The following is an 18,392-nucleotide window of genomic DNA, read 5'->3' as shown; positions in this document are numbered from 1 at the left end:
GATGGTCACATATAGAACATCACCTATGATTTAACTCGCTGGATCTCTGTTAGGCAGGAAGGATATGGATCTGTTGAAAAATGTTGCTTAGAAGAGATGTGCATCTTTGTTAATAAACAGGGAAATTCCTGTTATCTTGCGAGGCAGCTGGAATTCATGAGATCACAAGATCATGAGAGAATCCATCTTGCCAGGCTTCAAGTTATCCACTTGCATCGTAGGAGGGATGGCTGGCAGCTACAGCTGTGGTTTTAGGTGTGACAACAGTGAGAAGCGTCCATGGAAGTGACTTGTCTTGAACAAACAATGGCGGCTCCTGAAGAGGTTAACGTAGATATTGTGATAACATCAGTTATATTAGAACTGGAGAGTATTTCTTTATTGAAGAAGAGCAAAGAACGACACTGAAGACTTTTCTCCATTGAAAAGATGTGTTTGCTCTTCTCCCGACCGACTTCGGCGAGATTGGTTGATGTTAGCCCGCCTTAGACGTGACAGACAGATGGTTCATCCAATCACCTGCCAAGTGTTTTTTGAACGTGCCAGCCGTTTTCCAGTTTCTAAGGATGACTTCTCAGGTGGTTCTGTGTAACAAACCTGGCTTGTCTGGTTACAATGCACGCTGCACACTGACTTCTAATCATCACTTCATTCAAATAGAAAATAATTTCATCTTCATTAAATTTTCTTTGGATCAAAAGGGTTACCACACTATTAATTATATATTAACTTAACTTGATATCAGAATACATACTGTAAAGTCATCCTTACAAACTATTTGGAAAAGGGCAAGCAGTTTAAAAAAACACTTTGCAGGTGATTGGATGAACCATCTACAAATCACGTCTAACTCAACTTACTTCAAAAATCAGATCAAACTCTTGTCGAAGCCGGTCAAGACAAAACATCTTTTCCATGGAGAAAAGCCTTCAGGGCAGTCCTTTGCTCGTCTTTCGATAAAGAAATACTCTCCAGTTCTGATATAACTGAGTACTCAGGAACCTCCATTGTTACAGACAAGTCGCTTCCATGGACGCTTTTCGCTGTCGTCACACTTAAAACCACAGTATCCAGGTCTAAGTTTTTAGTGGATTTTGTTTTCCAATAAGACCACCATCTTCTTAATGTTACTTGACCATGGTGTGTTCTGTAAAGGTACAAATTATGACTCTCCTCGGCCACTCTTCAGTTTGGTTCATACATTCACACTGGTTTGCTCTTTTTGTGAATACACCTAGTCGTCTGTCCAGCAGTTCCCCATAAAGTTCAAACACATAAAACAAAAACCGAGATGTCAGAAAATGCTGAGCAATGACACAGCAGTATTCTTAATCTGCTGCGTCACTAGTTGCCAGGCAGACTCCTCGGTCTGTCCGTCTGTCTGTCCTCCTCACAGTCCTTCTGTCTGTCTCTCACTGACGCTTTGACACCACAACCTCTTGACGCGTCACCAAGTGGCCGTCGGTGCTGTCATATCGCCACATGCATCAGGGAAGAATAACACGGTGACAGCGTGGTGGTTAAGTGTCACTGCAACAAAGACGGGCCCTGGAGTGACTTAGCACAAGTGTGTGTGTGTATGTGTGTGTGTGTGATGAGGTTGAAGAGGATCTTCACTGCTTGAGAATGAAAAGCTGCACTGCAGCAATTTTCTGTAACATCTCAGGAGGGCTGAGTGACAGTCTCAAGTGTCAGACTACAAAGCTCTCACATGAAGACACTCTGAAAGGAAGAAGACGGCAATTTAGACTTCTGCCTTCTTCTTCTTTTGTATTTTATTGAGCGCTCGTCACGCTGTGGAGAAAATGGGGCTTCATAAATGATGCAATGAACTGTAAAATGGCCTTTTACTTGTTTGAATCTTATTCACAGTTTATCTCAGTGTATCCCAATTCATGTTTAAGATAATCAATAATCAGTTTAATTTAAGCTATTAGGTCTGATGTGTTAAAGCACTCAGCAGAGGGGATACAGATTTCCTGAGACAAGATAGTGATAGATAATTAAATAAGACACCTGCCAGTCAACACACTATCATACATGTAACTGTAAAGTCTTCAGTATGGAATGGCATTTTAGTCAATATTAAAGGTTTTATTGATGGATTACATGAACAATTAAAAAAAATCCTAAGAGCTTTTAGAAAGATGCAGAATAAAAGTACCACTTTTCCTTAGAACAAAGAAAAAAAAAACTGTCAATTAAAATGACAGAAAATGAATGTTTTGTTCATTTCCGTGTATGATGTCTGAAGTTATAATTTTGGTATGTCTGCATCATCAGTGATCACAAGGCCTAGTGGTTGCAAGTTAGTGTGATAAGAAATGGTAAAATGTCTGATTTTGAAGGTAATCGCCCACCTTCTTTCTAGTACTGATCGTAAGTGCTTGCAACAAAAGCAAGAGCAAGACCAGGGTCCAGCTTTGGCTCGTTGGAGTTTGTTGAAGAGTTTCAAGGGCTTAAAAGTCACGCTGGTATGGCTACTTTTCTTGTTGACCAATAAGCTAAAGCTAGCTAATGTTAATTGTGTATGTCTGTTGAGACAGTAATTGAACATTAGCTTCCCAGTCAGTTAACAGTTAGCTAGTCTTAACATTCACTTAAACAGATAAATATGGCTACCAAATAAATCCCGAAATGAATAAATGCAGTGTTCCTACACCTTTTCCAAATTCAAGCACTTTTCAAAAAAATTCATGGTGCATTTTCAAGCTTTTCCAGCACCTTATAGCTGTGGTGAATAACATATCAAAATTATTATTTCACTTCCTTGTCACATTGAATCAGATGTTTGTCTTATTTTGTTTCTTTCTCGAAAATACAAATTATTCTATCAGATGGTGATTTAGTATGAAAATTATGCAATTGTAGTTTCAGTCAGTTTCAGGCACATTATCCAGAATCGAAGCACTTTTCAAACCTTAAGAAACTACATTAAAATTTAAGTGCTTTCAGGATTTCCAACATCTGTATGAACCCTTCTAAATGAGGTAATAATATATAAATACATGTATATAAATATATAAATACATGTAGATGTAAATAAATGAGTCAATATCATTAATAAAAAAAAGTATGTTTTTCAAAAGACTATTTTCATTTATTTCATTGGACTATTATTTAATTATTCCACATTTATTTATTTTTCTCTTTTTATTTTCATTTTTGTTCTATGCAAATTAAGTGGATGACACTAGTGTTGTCACATTGGGCAGAATTATGAAAACATCCCTAGAAATACATAAGCGTGAAATAATTAAAGTACCCAAAAATATATGAAAGTAATCATTTGGAAAATAAAATAAAATATATATATTTCAATATAACTACTTACTCAGTTATACATATTTATATTTACATTTATTTATATATTTGCCTCATTATTTATTTCAGGAATTAGAAGCCTTATTTTTATTTAATATAGACTAAAACAACATTTCATATAAAGGATGCACAGGCCATTACTTTATGAGGAATTAACTTAGTATATAATTATTGACTATTACCTGCCACATCATCCTCCCGTGAAATTGTGAAGTCCAGTAACACATTAAGAAAATCATCTCTTATGAGGGAAGTTAATTATTTCTGGGGCCTGTGGTCGTTATCACTGTGAAGCTTTTTTGCTTACTGTGTGCACGTTGCACGATGTACTTTTTTTTTTCTGTAACTCTTGTGACACACAATACCTTTTTTTTCCACAGCATTTCTTCATAGTTATATCAACGTTAGCAGGCTCTTTAAAACAGACCCTTTTCACTGCAGCCATTGACATAGAGTGAACACAGGTGTGAGCAGTGATACTAATTAAGGCCCCCACAAGAGCAGCAACCTGACTGTGTTTGACCTGAATGTAACAGAGGCTTAATTAGTATCACTGGTAACACCTGTGTACTACTTCATGTCAAAATGGCCGTTGTGAAAAAGTCTGTCAGACCCCCTCTGATTACAAAACTCATCCCATCATTTTAAGCCGTCTATTCTCATAGGTTAAATACTGTGCAGCCACAACGAGCTGTTGTATGAGAATTCAAGTCACATCAGTTTTGTTTATAGCTTAAAGTCACATCTAGGAGACTGTATATATATCTGCAACTATTTGGGTAATCAATTAATTGTTTTGAAAATAGTTCTTACTAAATAATATCCAAATTTTCTGATTTCATCTTCTCAAATGTGAGTATTTTCTGGTTTCTTTAGTCCTCTTATGACAGTAAACTGAATATCTTTGTGGTTTTGATGCAAAAAGACATTTGAGGATGTCACTTTTGACCGTGGAAAACAGTGATCGACATTTTTTTGGTATTTTATGGACCAAACCACTAATCGATTAATAATCAATTCATCGAGAAAGTAAATGACAGATCAATCTGTAATGAAAATAATTGGTAGTTGCAGCTCTATTTCACACATGTACATGTACAACCTTCTTTTTTAATGCTTTGTTGAAGGCCCGTATTCTGTCCTTGTGTTTATTTTCCTGTCTTGGAAAAGCATTTTTTGGATCTTGCTTTAAAAATTGCTGCATCAACAAATAAACAATTCATTAGTCATTACTGACTAATGCTTAGTCATTATCATTATCACAGTGCAATGCCACATTCAGTTCAGTTCACTTTATTGTCATTATACATTTGTACAACAGTCTTATCCTTGCAAGAAGTGCCACTTCCTAAAAATAATAATTCAGAATATAAAATCTTTACATTGTTGTTTGCATTGTAAGCACACTGTACCTATAGACAGTAATAGTGCAAAACACACTGACTACACAACCGCCCATAAAGATAATCAATAAACTTATTATATATAATTTATTTTGCAGAGGCATGTGTGTTTCCCAGGTTTCCAGACAGCATCTGTGAAGCTTTGATTATTGCTCTGCAGGAAGTTTCTAAAAGCGCCAGACGGTGGCGCCACTCTCACAGTTTAAATACAGTGTTTTCTACTGTATGCTGCCTCAATCCAAGCAGGTGCTTCAGTGTCTTTGAAAACATCAATGAAACTGTAGTTTTCCACCAAGTTTTCTCCAAATCTTAAAGATCACCGTAAGAAAGGCATCTTTTTGGGTGTGCAGATAACTTTGTTTTTAGGATAATATTTCACTAATTCTGGACTTTGGAAGGATGTAGTGGTGGATGCAATCATTTTGTACAGGTGAAAATAATAAATCTCGCGATATTGAACTGGTTACATACGAACTCTGGCTCGTCGTCCTCGATTCAATGTATTATTTGTCCCAAGTAGGCAATATGTGCTGCAGAAAACGTAAAAAAAAACATTTGGTTAAACATAAAAGACATAGAATATGACATAGAAACATTAAGAAGTTGACATAAACGTACAGAGGAGAGTTAACAGTGAGTCTCTAACAGGGACAATAATGACTTAAGGCAGAGTCATGCGCAAATTCCGAAGTCTTAAGTGTCCAAATCATCCCAAAACTGAAAGCACAGTCAACCCTTACGGCTAGTATCTGTAATAAATAAATAAATACATACATACATACATAAATAAATAAACAAACAAACACACAAACAAATAAATAAATAAAACAGATCTGAACACATGCACACACCTGGCACACACATGGACACAGGAGCGCACACACCGGGCGCTGCTCTTTTAAATCCACCTGTTCCCGCGCCGTGCTGCGCTCTGATAGGTTTGGTTTGTGAGGGGGGGTAGAGAGGGAAAAAAAAAACAGCATTTATTAACGCCTCGAGCATGAAGTGACGAGGAGCTCCTTTCTCACACAAACACCATGACAGCAGCGCAGACACGGCAGAGCTGCTGCTGCCGCCGCGGCTGAATGGATTACCTCCAAAAGACGCACCTCTCTGCGCAGAACCTCCGTTCGTTTATTCCGCCTGTGAGAAGACCCGCGCTGCCTCTGTGCACGGCATGATCACATCCTCACCTCAGCTGAGCACGCCGAGCGAGCAGCTTTGACTCCCATCTGCGATCATCTGGAGAGGGTTTTTCTTTTTCCTGCAACAATTTGTTGTGAGGGGCGAAGTCATGGTGCCGGTGCCGCAGAGGCTCCTCATGGCACCGTGAGAACTTTCTTCCTCACTCCCCTCCTCGTCTTCTGTAGATGTTTGTCAGCGGGATCGAGCTTCTTTGGGAAATTATCCACCGTTTCCCTCTTCAATTATGTTCACTTTTGCTGCCTTCTGCTACATGCTGTCTCTGGTCCTCTGTGTGTCCCTGATCTTCTTCGCAATATGGCACGTAAGTATCTCAGAATTGGTCTATTTTGAGCGTCTTTTTCGCGTCTGATCATCTGGAATGTGTGCATTTTGGACGCGAAGATGTCATTTTTGTGCGTAATAGTGCTAAATAGCCTACACTCCTGCGTATCCTGTCATTTCAACTGTATATTTTCGCCTTTTTGGCTCATATTTTCCTCCACACGACAGGTGAGCACCTGTATCTTCTCCTTCTGCTCCATCAGTCTTCAATGCACCCATCACTTTCACCACCACCCTTTATTTTTGGCTAATTTACTCATACACGCTGACCCAATTTGAAATGCAGAAATGCTGGTAACCCTCCGCCTCTCCTAGATCAATTAAACAGCCTTCCTTCCAGATCAATTAGGAAATCTTGTAGAGTGTAATCTCCCCCCTCTCATCTCCCTGCTCTGCTCCCCTCTTCCCTTTAATCAAGCCTCAGCTCAGTGCCAATATGACTGACTGCATTATGATATTTGAATAATCTAATTATTTGCTCCCCGAGCAACATCTCCATCACGCAGAGGCCTTATGTAAAGACAGATTTGGGTCAGGTCTTTCAGCCTGTTGCCCCCCTTCCACCCACCCACCCCAGTCTGCCTTTTGCATGGAAACAGCAACAGACCTGATGCACTTGGGATGACTGATCCTCTGGCAATTACAGCTAATAGTCGGTCTGCCTGTCTGTCAGACAGTGGCCCATGTGTCTGCTCACTGAGCAGAAATAAAGAGAACAGGGCAGTGAGAGTGCAGACACCCGTGACAGTACAGTTAAAACAGTTAGGGGTGGAACAGTGCAAAGAAATCACGCTTTGGTATAAAAGTCATTTTTTGGGTCACAGTTCAGTACATTTTGAGCAGAGCAGGAGAAATGTAGAAATGTAGAAAACAACACTTTTGTCATTTTTTGGGAAAGATAATTAAAACAGCAACAGTGGCTCACTGGCCGTAATTGTTACCATAACAGTAAAACCACTCAAAAATAGGGCTGTGTATTGGCAAAAATCTGGTGATATATGTATCGCGATACAGGGGTTACAATTCAATATTTCATGATATATTGTGACACTGGAAGCAAAGTGATATATTGTTATTTTATAAAGAACACACCACCACATGCTCAAACGTTTACTTTTTTTATGCAATCAGAACAGGAATATAGATAACAACACTGCTGGGCCATTAAAGAGAACAAATAATGAACTACTGTCACAAGTGTTTGCATGTATCACAATATCAATATAGAGTTTTAGGAACCAATACAGTATCACAGAACATCCTGTAATAACAATACTCATGTGTATCAATATCTTCATACACCTCTACACAAATATATTGTCAATAAGAAAAAGATAAATATGAAATATAAACAAACAACTGTCAGTAATGCTCCACCATTGGACATAGGGTTGGGTATCATTTATTTTTTTTATTGTTTATTTATTTTTTATTTATTTATTTATTTATTTATTTTGCATACTGGTGCTTTTGGAAAAATGACACCTTTGTCATTTTTTAAAATGATAATAAAAAATGCTACTGTGGCTCATTGCCCATAATTGTTTCTGTGACAATAAAAGGTACTCAAAATAGGGCTGTGCATTGGCAAGAATCTGTCGATACAATATGTATCACAATACAGGGGGTTACAATTCAATATATCATGATATATTACAATATTGGAAATAAGGTGATATATTGCTATATTTTCATCTAATTTTGGAAAAAAATGTCACAGTTATCAGAGTATAAAAAACACACCAAAATATGCTTAAAATCTGAGTTTAAAAAGTTACTTTTTTATGTAATCAGAACATTAAGATAGATAACAACACTGCTATCTAGCAGTCGGGGGGTTAATCAGAACAAAACAAACTACTGCCACGAAACTTTGCATGTATCACAATTTCACAACAGTATTTTTGAGAGTCGATACAGTATCACAAAATATATTATCATAGTACTCGTGTATCAATATTTTCTTACACCCCTACTCAAATACTGACATCTTGTCAAGAACAAACCACACAGAGATAATGACCCGTAACTGTTAACTAGCTAAGTTAGCTTTTCATGGAACAGCTCAACTAAAACAATATCAAGAAGATGCTGCTGTAAAATTACATAAACATGGACTTTTTTTCTTTGGCAGCAAACACAACACACAGCTGTAACTATAATACTGCGCCCTGAGCTTATCGTCACACATTATTGGCTGCCTAAAGTAACAGATATACCTCTCAGCAGCGACCAAATTAAACAATGAAAATTGAAATATGGTCGTTAGCTATATTGCGCATGAATTCATACTTGAATATATCGAATACAGCTGAAACCCTAACACAAACCGGACTTCAGTTAACAGTATCCGCACAAGGTTTGATGCTAATCATTGTCCACTTTAACCATAACTAACCAGGAGCAACTACATAACATGAGTTTGGCTAACCAAAGCCAAGCTACCTAGCCTAAACCGACTAGCATGCTACAACTGATACACACCAACTGGTGCACTGCTAAATTGTTCTGGGTAAAACAAGTAACTCTAGAATTTCTGTTCCACATGTGCAAGTGGTAGATATAAACAGACCGTTCTGAAAGTTTGGTGTGCTGAGCTGAGGAAGTTGCATACTGATTAGAGATGGTCCAATCCCACTTTTTCCTTCCCAATACTGATTTCTGGGACTTTTGGTGACACATTTGTAGTGAATTCGCCACGTGGACACATCTCCCAGCTGAGACTCCAGAGGACGGGAAGAGGTGGGAGTGATGGGCGAATATCGCCCAACCCTACCGTTAGGCTGGTTCTGGACTGCTTTTGATGTAATATTGGGCTGACCTGGCAACCCTGCTGCTTTGCATTCAGTAGTTTGGCACTGATGTTAAGCAAGTTACTCCTAAGAAGAAGTGGAACAGTCAAAAGTCTCTATGTTATGTCCGTGTCCGTAAGCTTTAAGAATTGACAAATACGGAAAGAGTGTGGACAGACGGCTCTGTGAATATATGGCATGTGTATCTAAAGTTAAACAAACGCAAATCAGAATAAAAATACAGCCTCTTCATGATTCCTGTGACTACTCCACTGATAAGGAAAACCATCTCTGATTCAGAGGGACAGAAAGCACAACACCTCCGTCAGCTGTGTCTGTGATGTCAGCGCTGGTGGAGGGATCACAATGGAACATATTATTCTGTAGCTTCAGCAATAATCCACATCGCACCAGGCTTTATTTTGCATTCTGCTTAAGACGGCAGAAACAGTGGCGAGAAGATGCCTCCTCCACTGATTCCCCCGTGCGACGGTGACACACAGACACGCAGCATAATAAGCTGGGGCTCCATACTGCGAGGAAACATAATTAGGAAGAGGCTGTGAGGTGGGAATACGTGGAGCTGTGGAAAGCATTCCGCGGAGCCGGGGATGCACATTAACGCCGGCCACCTGCCAAATTTCTGGGAGATTTTTTTTGGCGGTAACTCCCTCATTTCTTCTATCAGCCGTGTTGGCAGGTTGCCATCTCGCCATCTCTCCATCAGCCCTGTTTTTTTTCCCCGTTTAATTTCACCTGGTTTCAACGAACTGCTGAAAACACAGAGTCCTGCTGCCACAGTGGCCACTTGACCAAAAAGGTTAGATCCTGATGCCTTGAGCAGCAGTGCACTGCTAAAAAGAGCAAGTGTGCTGAGTGGAACTGCCCAGGGTGAAATCAAGCTATAAATATAATGAGTCAGAGTAAATGAACATAAAAAGACAGAGGCTATGAAACAGGCCACAGAGAGACGACAATGGAAATAAAATGAGTAATGAAGTGCGGACTTAAACATATTACCAGTCCTGTCAGCAGGTAACATGAGCACCTGCGTCACGGAAGTCAGAAAATGACAAATGACTGCACAAAGATGGACCTCTGTTATTAATTGGATGTAATCAATCAAATCATGTACTGCCAAGTTAATTAGCTCACATGTATGTGCCTTATCTGCTCCTCCACTCATTTTCAGGAGCTGATAAATCTTTCATTAACTTGTTTTGAAGTAAGGAAATCCTCTTCCATTCCCCCTCATTTACACATGAAGCCGTTCTATAAGACCTCTGTATGGAGGGGAAAAAAAAGAGCAGGATATGCTGGCTATCTTTGGAATATCTATTATCATTAATCACTGTCTTCTCTGACCAGCGCTGGACTCACCGTGAGCTCAGGTTAGCTAAGAACGGACCAGGTAATGAGGGAGGAACAGAACCAGACTGTGCCAGTATAAATGAATTGAAGCCACTATGTGTACATTGGTAGCAAAACCACTTTTTGATACTTATGGGGCATTTGTGTTTTTTCCCTCACAAGAATTCAAGGGTTCAAGGACATTTATTATCATAATACAACAGAGGGATGTACAATGAAATTAGAGTTGTGGTTTCTTCATAATACACACAAACTACAACACAGACAATTAATTAAATTCAGAATAGAATAGGGTGAAAATATGAAACAAATAAATATATATACACCCAGGAAATAATTTTGTATTTTTAAAATTTATGTCACGTTGAATGTAGGTGTAAGAAAATATCGATACACTTGAGTATCGCGATATTAGGTTTTGTGATACTGCATTTATTGTATCGTGATATCGTGATACATGCAAAGATTGTTAGTGGTTCATTTTGTGTTGTGTTCTGCCACATTCTTAGTAATACACAGACCTAGCTGAATGTACACAATGGCACCAAGATGTTGAAGATAATATGGTCAACATCTTCACTTTAAAAGTTCAACATCTGGGAAACAGTGTCCATCAACTGTGACTGAGTTTGAGCACGAAGCACACTTGATGTAAACACACTCAATCTTATGTGTAATTGTGTAATTCTGTGTGAATCTTTTTTTTCCATTTACTGCCAACTGGCATTGGTTTAAGAGTTGCCTTTACCAGCATGCAGTATAATTTGGAGACCAGATCCCAGTTATCCAAACTTGAATATACATTGTGTAATGGATGCAACAGCTGTTCTTGCCTTCAGGAGATTCTTTAAGCACATAAAGCAGATCAGATCTGCAAGTAAAAGAAAGTACCTGGTGCATTAAACTGCTGCTGTATATCCTGAAAAGTATGGGGATTGTAATCTTTCGTAATATCAGAAACTATATGTGTCCTTTGGTCACTCCAATTAGGAAACGAGACAAGTCGTGCTCCCATTAGTAAGTCACAATTATGGAATAATGGGAAGTGCTGATGAAATTTTGGATTTTGCAGTTTTGCAGCACTACATCATGTTTTTCCCCACTACATTTATCTCACAGCTGTAATTTGCAGAATATGATTTGACATCTGTATTATGTTATCATCATATACAATTTAATATAAATTAAGGAACTAGAACCATGAACTGTAACTTTATGCTACAAAAAAAAATGCATTCATCCGAGTACTTTTGCTTTTGATATATTAAAGAATAACTATTTTCATGTTTTTGTGACTAAGGGGCACAACATTTTTTGAAACTGACAGTGACAGTGAAAAGATGTGTCGACTGTGCCGACGTTAGCTTGTAGCAAAGTTGCACCAGCTGTGTGTGTGCGTGTCGAACGTGCCTGAATGTAGTTTTGTGAGAGCTCAGATGATGACGGATCTTAGAACTCTGCTGGAATTTTGTTCTGGTATTTCCCTCCTACCTCTCATCTTTTTCTGTTGTCTCTAAGTCCGTAGGCTGAAATTGATTGATAAAGTCCTGGTTAAACTCAAAAAATTTGCTTGCCACCCTAAAGCTATAATATCTAACACTTCCACATTATGTAAAAAAAAAATACATGTTCTATATTTTTCTAAATTGTCTACTTGACATTATTCCAAAGTTCAAGTAAGGCTTCATGTTTTCCGTTTGTGTCCACATCAAGGTAGTGCAGCCAATCGGCATCCTAGGAGACAGTACTTGCAGTTACGTTTGTGGTTTTAGGTGTGACAACAGTGGGAACCGTCCAAGCATAGATTTTTTTTTTTTTTTAAGTGCCTGCCCTTTTCCAAACAGTTTCTAATAACAGCTTCCTAGATGGTTCTGTGTAACAAACCATTTTGCATGTCATGTTAAGACCAAGTAGGCTGTAGTAGCAAAACCCCTAATTTGGTTTGAGAAAGGGTGTGTTTTATTGCAAAAATGTTGATCAGTGTTTCCCAGAGTCCAAGATGATGTCCTCAAAAGTCAGTTTTTGTCCACAACCCAAAGATATTCATGTCATTGAAGACTAAAGGAATTTCAAAATATTAAGATTTGAGAAGCTGAAATATAATAACTTAATATTTTTTCTTCAAAATGATTCATCAAATTTCAAAGTAGTTGGAGATTAATTTAGTAGTTGACAACTAAATGATTAATTGATTAATTCTTGCAGCTCTAACTGACATATTTCATCCATCATCTGAATTTTACTCAAACTTAATACAAGTTACATTTGGATACACTGCCTGATCTGCCTCTTTCTTGCTGTTTTGAAAGTTTTGAGCAGTAAATTTTTTATAAGCAGTTCTACCACACATTTCATTGTCCAGAAGCATGAGTGAGCTGGAATTTAAAGGACCGCATTCTTGTAGTTCTACTGTAAATGCCTGTAGTTTTTTAGTCTGAAAGCTAGTTACCTGATCACTCAGGATTTTTCATATTTCAAGATGCATTCTACAGTTTATTTTTAGTTATTTTCACTTCAGACATTCAATCATTTGTCCTTTTTCTGTCCAGAGAAAAGTAAAATTTCTAATTGACAAAGAGAGCCTGTAACTGTGCTTGTGATTTTGGCAGCTTAACAAGATTTATTAGTCCATTAGGAATAATATATAATATTCATGATATGCTTGTCACAGTATTGTCACTATGGGATATAATGACGCAGCGAGTGGTTCACTTCAAACCAGATGCAGCGTTCGGCAGAATCAATCTGTTCATCACATAAAACACAACGCCACAGTCACCCACGGGAGCACTCGCGTAAGTGATTACGAAGCTGTTTTAATTAACATACAAGGTGAACTGCGACCTCCCCCGAGCTCCACGGCTCAGCGCTCCGACGGCCAGACTCTGCCTGAGCCCCTAATGTGATCTAAGCGTCATTAAAGCTGGAAGTGAGCCGCGTGGACCGCTGGTGCACCTCTGATAGATGGGAAAGCCCCGTGGGACAGATGTGATGTAGGGGCTGTCCTGGCATTGTGGCAGAGAGCAGAATGTCAAATTAACATCATTTACACTCTAGTTGGGGTTTCCGTTATATTGTGGCAATTTTGGTACTCAGTGCATAAATGGTAGAGTGAGATATGAAAGCAAATAACAGGGCTGGGATGATACGCTCAAGTCCCAGTTCAATACTGTCATTATATTTGGGGGGGGGCAATTTGATATGTATTGCATTTATTGCAATTTCATATTACATTTTATTGCTTTTTTCACACTAGACACTGGGAAAAAGTTCAGTCATACACCTTGAGAGACTATGTCACGAGTCATATTGTGAAAAGCAATTTACTTCACATGTCAGTCAGTCTTTCTGAGTGTTATATCTGCAGCATCATTGCTATACTCCATATAAAAGTAGTAAATGAAATACTTTTCAAGTAAACTGTATACTTCTTTAAGTAAAGTGCTACATGTAGCTGTTCCTCTTCATCAAGTGGTGAACAATAACTAAAATAGAAAATATAACTACTATATATACGTGGCACTTTTCCCTTGCATAGAGTAGCTTTATTTCCCATTGAGAGGAGTTTTGACCCCTTGAGGTTGCTGTAGCTGGTCAGTGTCGAGTGTTGAAGGCAGAGTAATCAATTGAGTTAATGTGAAATCAGCAGCTATTAGTTCGTTTCCAAAGAGCAGAGGAAATATATGTGCGAAAGTATGAGCACACATTTCGTTTTATGTCGAGCATCTTAAGAAAAATGGATCTGTTTGCTAAGATAACATTAACGTTATTCCAATGTTAAATTCTGTTGATACATCAATGGGAATTCCCATCAGACATTAGCACTGAGCTAATGGACTAAGCGCTAACTAATCAATTAAGGAATCATAAAAAAAGAATCACAATACTTAAGACAATATTTTTTTCCCACTCTTAACAATTCAGGCTGAATTACCAACAAGAGAAAATGGGCCACTAACCCCTGTACTAAAGATGCACAGGCCTTAGGTTTTGTAGTAATTTGATTAATTTCTATGATACCACTTTAATTTAGCTGCATGTTCACTTGGCTTGTTGTGTGATAGCATTTAAACATTGACAAACTACAATCTTTGTGTGTATATTTGTGTTTTAAGTTTGACATTTGGCTGGTGAAGTGAAGGTATAACAGTGTGAATGCATGTTGCTATGCTAATGGTAACTCCCCAGTCTAGTGGTGGAGGTAGCGTACCAATAAGCTGGTTCACCAACTGCCGATAAACAGTAAGAGGCAGTGTTTAGGCTGTGGCCTATTAGCTTTGTGGTATTGGTAAAATGGTGCATGCAACAGCAGGTCTATAGGGTTAGACAAATACCTGTTGGTTGGTTGACAGCCAATGTGTGTTCCAGGAGTTGTGAACCAGCTTGTGGGTAAATTTGTCCTTGTGTCCAGGAGGATCTAGCTTGCCTCAGACCGTGGGTGCTAGTCTGCTAGCCAGTCAACATTTATGCTTAGTCGCTTTCTTGCCAAAAGTTAGATGATACCACTGTACAGCCAGTGACCATTAACTTACCTCCCTCCCCAATAGTGTCCCAATAAAACTATGACTTACTGTTTATGAACTTTGATTTGGATGAAGTAGTGATGCTTTTTTATGCTAGCCAGGCTAGCAGCTTCCAGTCTATATGCTAAGTCAAGCCATACTCTGGTTTACAGTTTATATTTAGCGTACAAACATGAAAGTAGTATCAATGTTCTGATAAAAGACAAGAAAACTAATAAGTGTATATCTCAAAATGTGTAACAATTCCTTTAATAAAACCTTTGGTTTCTACTTTCCAACACTTTTCAAAGGGTTGCCTTATCATGAATTGGTTAATCAGTTATTTATTTATTTCACAATAAGCAATTATAAAAGTGCCAATTTAACATGATATTAAAATAATAATAATATGAAATAATAATAATATGAAAACAGTTTGAACTAAAACAATGGGGACGATGGGGCAGGTCCTTCATTTTTCCTAACTTTTTAAGCTGTGACTTGTCAATGTAGCAGCCCACTTTATGCACATCTGATAATAAGAAAAGCTATTGAGCAAAGATGGAGATTAATATTCTGTAGATTTGACTGAACCAAATCTAATCTAGTCTAACTATTACAACCAAAGCAAAGAACAGATCTAGTTTTCCTTGTAAAATACACCAAAAAAACTTTTGGCTTTTATAGAGCCAAGAATTCTAAGAATTCAAATTAGCCTAAATGCTTTGACATAATCTGATTTTATGATATTTATTGTGCAACCCAAGTATCCGTGTCCAGATGTAGACTTATGTTGTTTCTGTGGTGCAGAAAAACTTGCCCAAAATCCCAAGATCCCAAAAGCAGTCCACTTCCTTGTTTGAGTACGGTTAGCTTTCACACATGATGCAATGTACCCATACCTGACTACACATGAACTGTAGTTAAGACCAGCCTTTCAAGTGCCTCAGATCAACAAACTCTAAGAGTGTAGTGTTCACATTAATCAAAAGAACTCTGGACTTTGGTCCCTGCTGCAATAGCCTTGAGGCCAACTAGGGCCCTCTCACTTTTGCCCCGGCACCTATTTTTAGGTTAATATGGCCTTGGCAGTGAGGCAGGACTGCTTTTATTCCAAATCCTCTTTTCTCTCCCTTTCTCTCCCTTCCACCTGCCTTCCATTTATTCACTTAAATTACCTCACACAAAGCGACGGCTGGTTTAAATAACACCGAGGCGACACTACACATCAGGATTTCACGCACACTTCAGGACGGATTTGGAGGGGAGCAGCTCAGCTAGCGTTGCACTTGGCGTCCCTTCCTCGCCGAGTGTGACTTTGCATCAAGCTGAGATTTTGACAAGTACAGGACATTCGTGGATTTAACAGAGATGTCGTGTGAATAATCAGTCACACTGAACAACCATAATGCTCCCTCATCTGTTACTGTCCCTGTGGTGTTGTGATGATGGAGCAGAATTAGTTGTTTTTCTCGGGTTGCTGTGTGCAGAAAGGATGTGGGACAGTTGAGAAAGACTCTGACGGAATGCATTGAGAGGAGAGATAAAACGTGGAGGATTAGATATTCAAATGGCAGAAGGTTGATTTAGCTTCAGACACAGATGTGAAAAGTGTGGAAGAATGATTGAAAGTGAGAGCAGAATTTAGCCAGGCATACTTTGTGCCACTTTCCTTCGCCTGCCGGAGGCCTAAGCTTGTTCCCGTGATCTGTAACGCCTAGGACATCTACTGTAGAGGTCTGCCGGGGATAGACTGGTCAAGGCCCGGAGGAAAGGGACGGACAAAGTCAAAGGAAGATAGATGAAAGAGGAATAGGGCAGAGGCTGCTGAAGGGTAGACAGGAGCTGTGGGAGTGATGGGATGATGGAGAAGAAAAAGGGGAAAGGCCAGAGAGAGAGAGAGAGACTAGAGATTTCTCTTACTGGGAGTTCAGACCAGGATAAATTGGACTGCTGGGTGGATGACTGGTGCAGAATACAAAATGATGATCAGACATGAAAAGGATGGAAAAAGACAGATGCAAAGCTGCAAGAAGGCAGCAGTGCAGATAGAGAGATCAAAGGAAGATGGGGTGATAGATAATGAAATTAAAGTTATGTGTCGGACTTGGAAAGCTGAAGTTTTCTTGGTTGAGTGAAGGAAAAGTCCTGAGATGGATCAAGCTTTTCGGGCACGTGTCAACACGAGATACAAAGAAACCAAATAATTAACTAGAGACAGAAGAACAGGCCACTTTAGTCACAGCAACCAAGGCTTTGTGCTGGGGGGAGGGCAATGAAAGTTCGCACTGTCTTCATCTGGATTATTCATGTCATAATAACAGCAATGAAATAAAGATGAAGTGCAATCAGCTTTCTACTTAATGTTCTTTTTACAACTGTTTCTGACTGTGTCCAAAATAATTTACTCATTAAATATGTACTAAGCACTATATAGGGACATCAGTGAAGAAGACAATATAGTATGTTAGATGGTGGAATAAAACATAATTTCAGACCATATTTAAAATGTGGCTGAGGTCTAAAAAGATTGCTGCAGGGATGATGGATTTTTGTAGACCAAGCTGGAAGTTAGCATCGCCCTGGTTCCTTCAACAGCAAGCCATTACTGCAGAAAATAGGCTCTGTTCAGCGAGATATTCTTCACAAATGAATGCCACTTTTCTGATATTTGAAGGGAAAGCAATTGCCAGAGTAAAAAAGTGAATTAACAAATTACACTAAGGTTGCATGAGCTCATGTCACCACCTCTAACTGATTAGTGTTTCATATGATGATGTGTAATGTACCTGACAGCCTCTCTAGTCTCATTTAGCCATTAGCAACTGCTGTTTTAAGACATGTAAAAGCTTCACACGTGAGGTATTTACTGATGTACTTTATGTCGTGGAAAAATACCTGAAAATCTCTTCAGCATCTAACCAAAAACCCATCCACTGTACACTCCTTTTTCCAATTTATTGAAGTTTAATTTGAGTCCACTTTATGTGGAATACTAGACAAGGGCTAAAAACATTCATAGAACTATCTTAGCCCCAGACTAAGGGAGCTGTTAACCTCAAGCTGAGAGAACTTTCACACTCGTGCAATCCTGGTGCATTCTTAAGTTGGCTACACCCAACTTTAGCCTAGGGCTTGCTGGCCCTTCTCCAGAGCAGGGTTAGTCCCAAGTTTGTAGGGTTATTCCAAGCCCCCAGGAAGATCGCTAGGCTAGGCCAATTTGATATAGTAGCCTAACTTTGTAATGAAAATGTCTTGTAATGTGCAGTGGCCCAAAAAGGCTTTTTCCTATTAGTTTACAGTGTGAAAGAAGCAACTGTAAAATGGTGGATACATTTTTAAGCATCACAACCCCTGTGAAGTGACTTTAGGATTTGATCCACTTTGTCCAATAGCATTTGGAAAGTCTAGATGAGCCACATGATAACGTTATTTTATCCCCATTCAAGTTAGCGGCAGGCTAAACTGAAAGT

At 38.8% G+C, this 18,392-nt stretch overlaps 1 protein-coding gene across 4 annotated transcripts in view; it reads left to right on the top strand.

Annotated features, from left to right (window-relative positions):
• The first annotated feature begins 5,605 nt into the window (after positions 1-5,605).
• cnih3 (cornichon family AMPA receptor auxiliary protein 3) overlaps positions 5,606-18,392 on the top strand; it is a 123,876-nt gene continuing 111,089 nt past the window's right edge. For 2 of the 4 annotated variants that reach the window (XM_084737882.1, XM_084737881.1), the window contains exon 1: positions 5,607-6,234. In XM_084737882.1, the coding sequence (XP_084594008.1) occupies positions 6,157-6,234 (78 nt within the window). In that variant the 5' untranslated portion in view covers positions 5,607-6,156. Of the gene's footprint in view, positions 6,235-18,392 lie in introns of all 4 variants that reach the window. The other 2 variants (XR_014771941.1, XM_084737880.1) reach the window with 2 other exon arrangements.

This window comes from Lutjanus erythropterus, chromosome 15 (genome assembly GCF_056507025.1).
Source record: "Lutjanus erythropterus isolate fLutEry1 chromosome 15, fLutEry1.hap2, whole genome shotgun sequence".
NCBI classification, from domain to species: domain Eukaryota; kingdom Metazoa; phylum Chordata; class Actinopteri; order Lutjaniformes; family Lutjanidae; genus Lutjanus; species Lutjanus erythropterus.
This window is presented reverse-complemented; position numbering and strand designations above follow the sequence as displayed.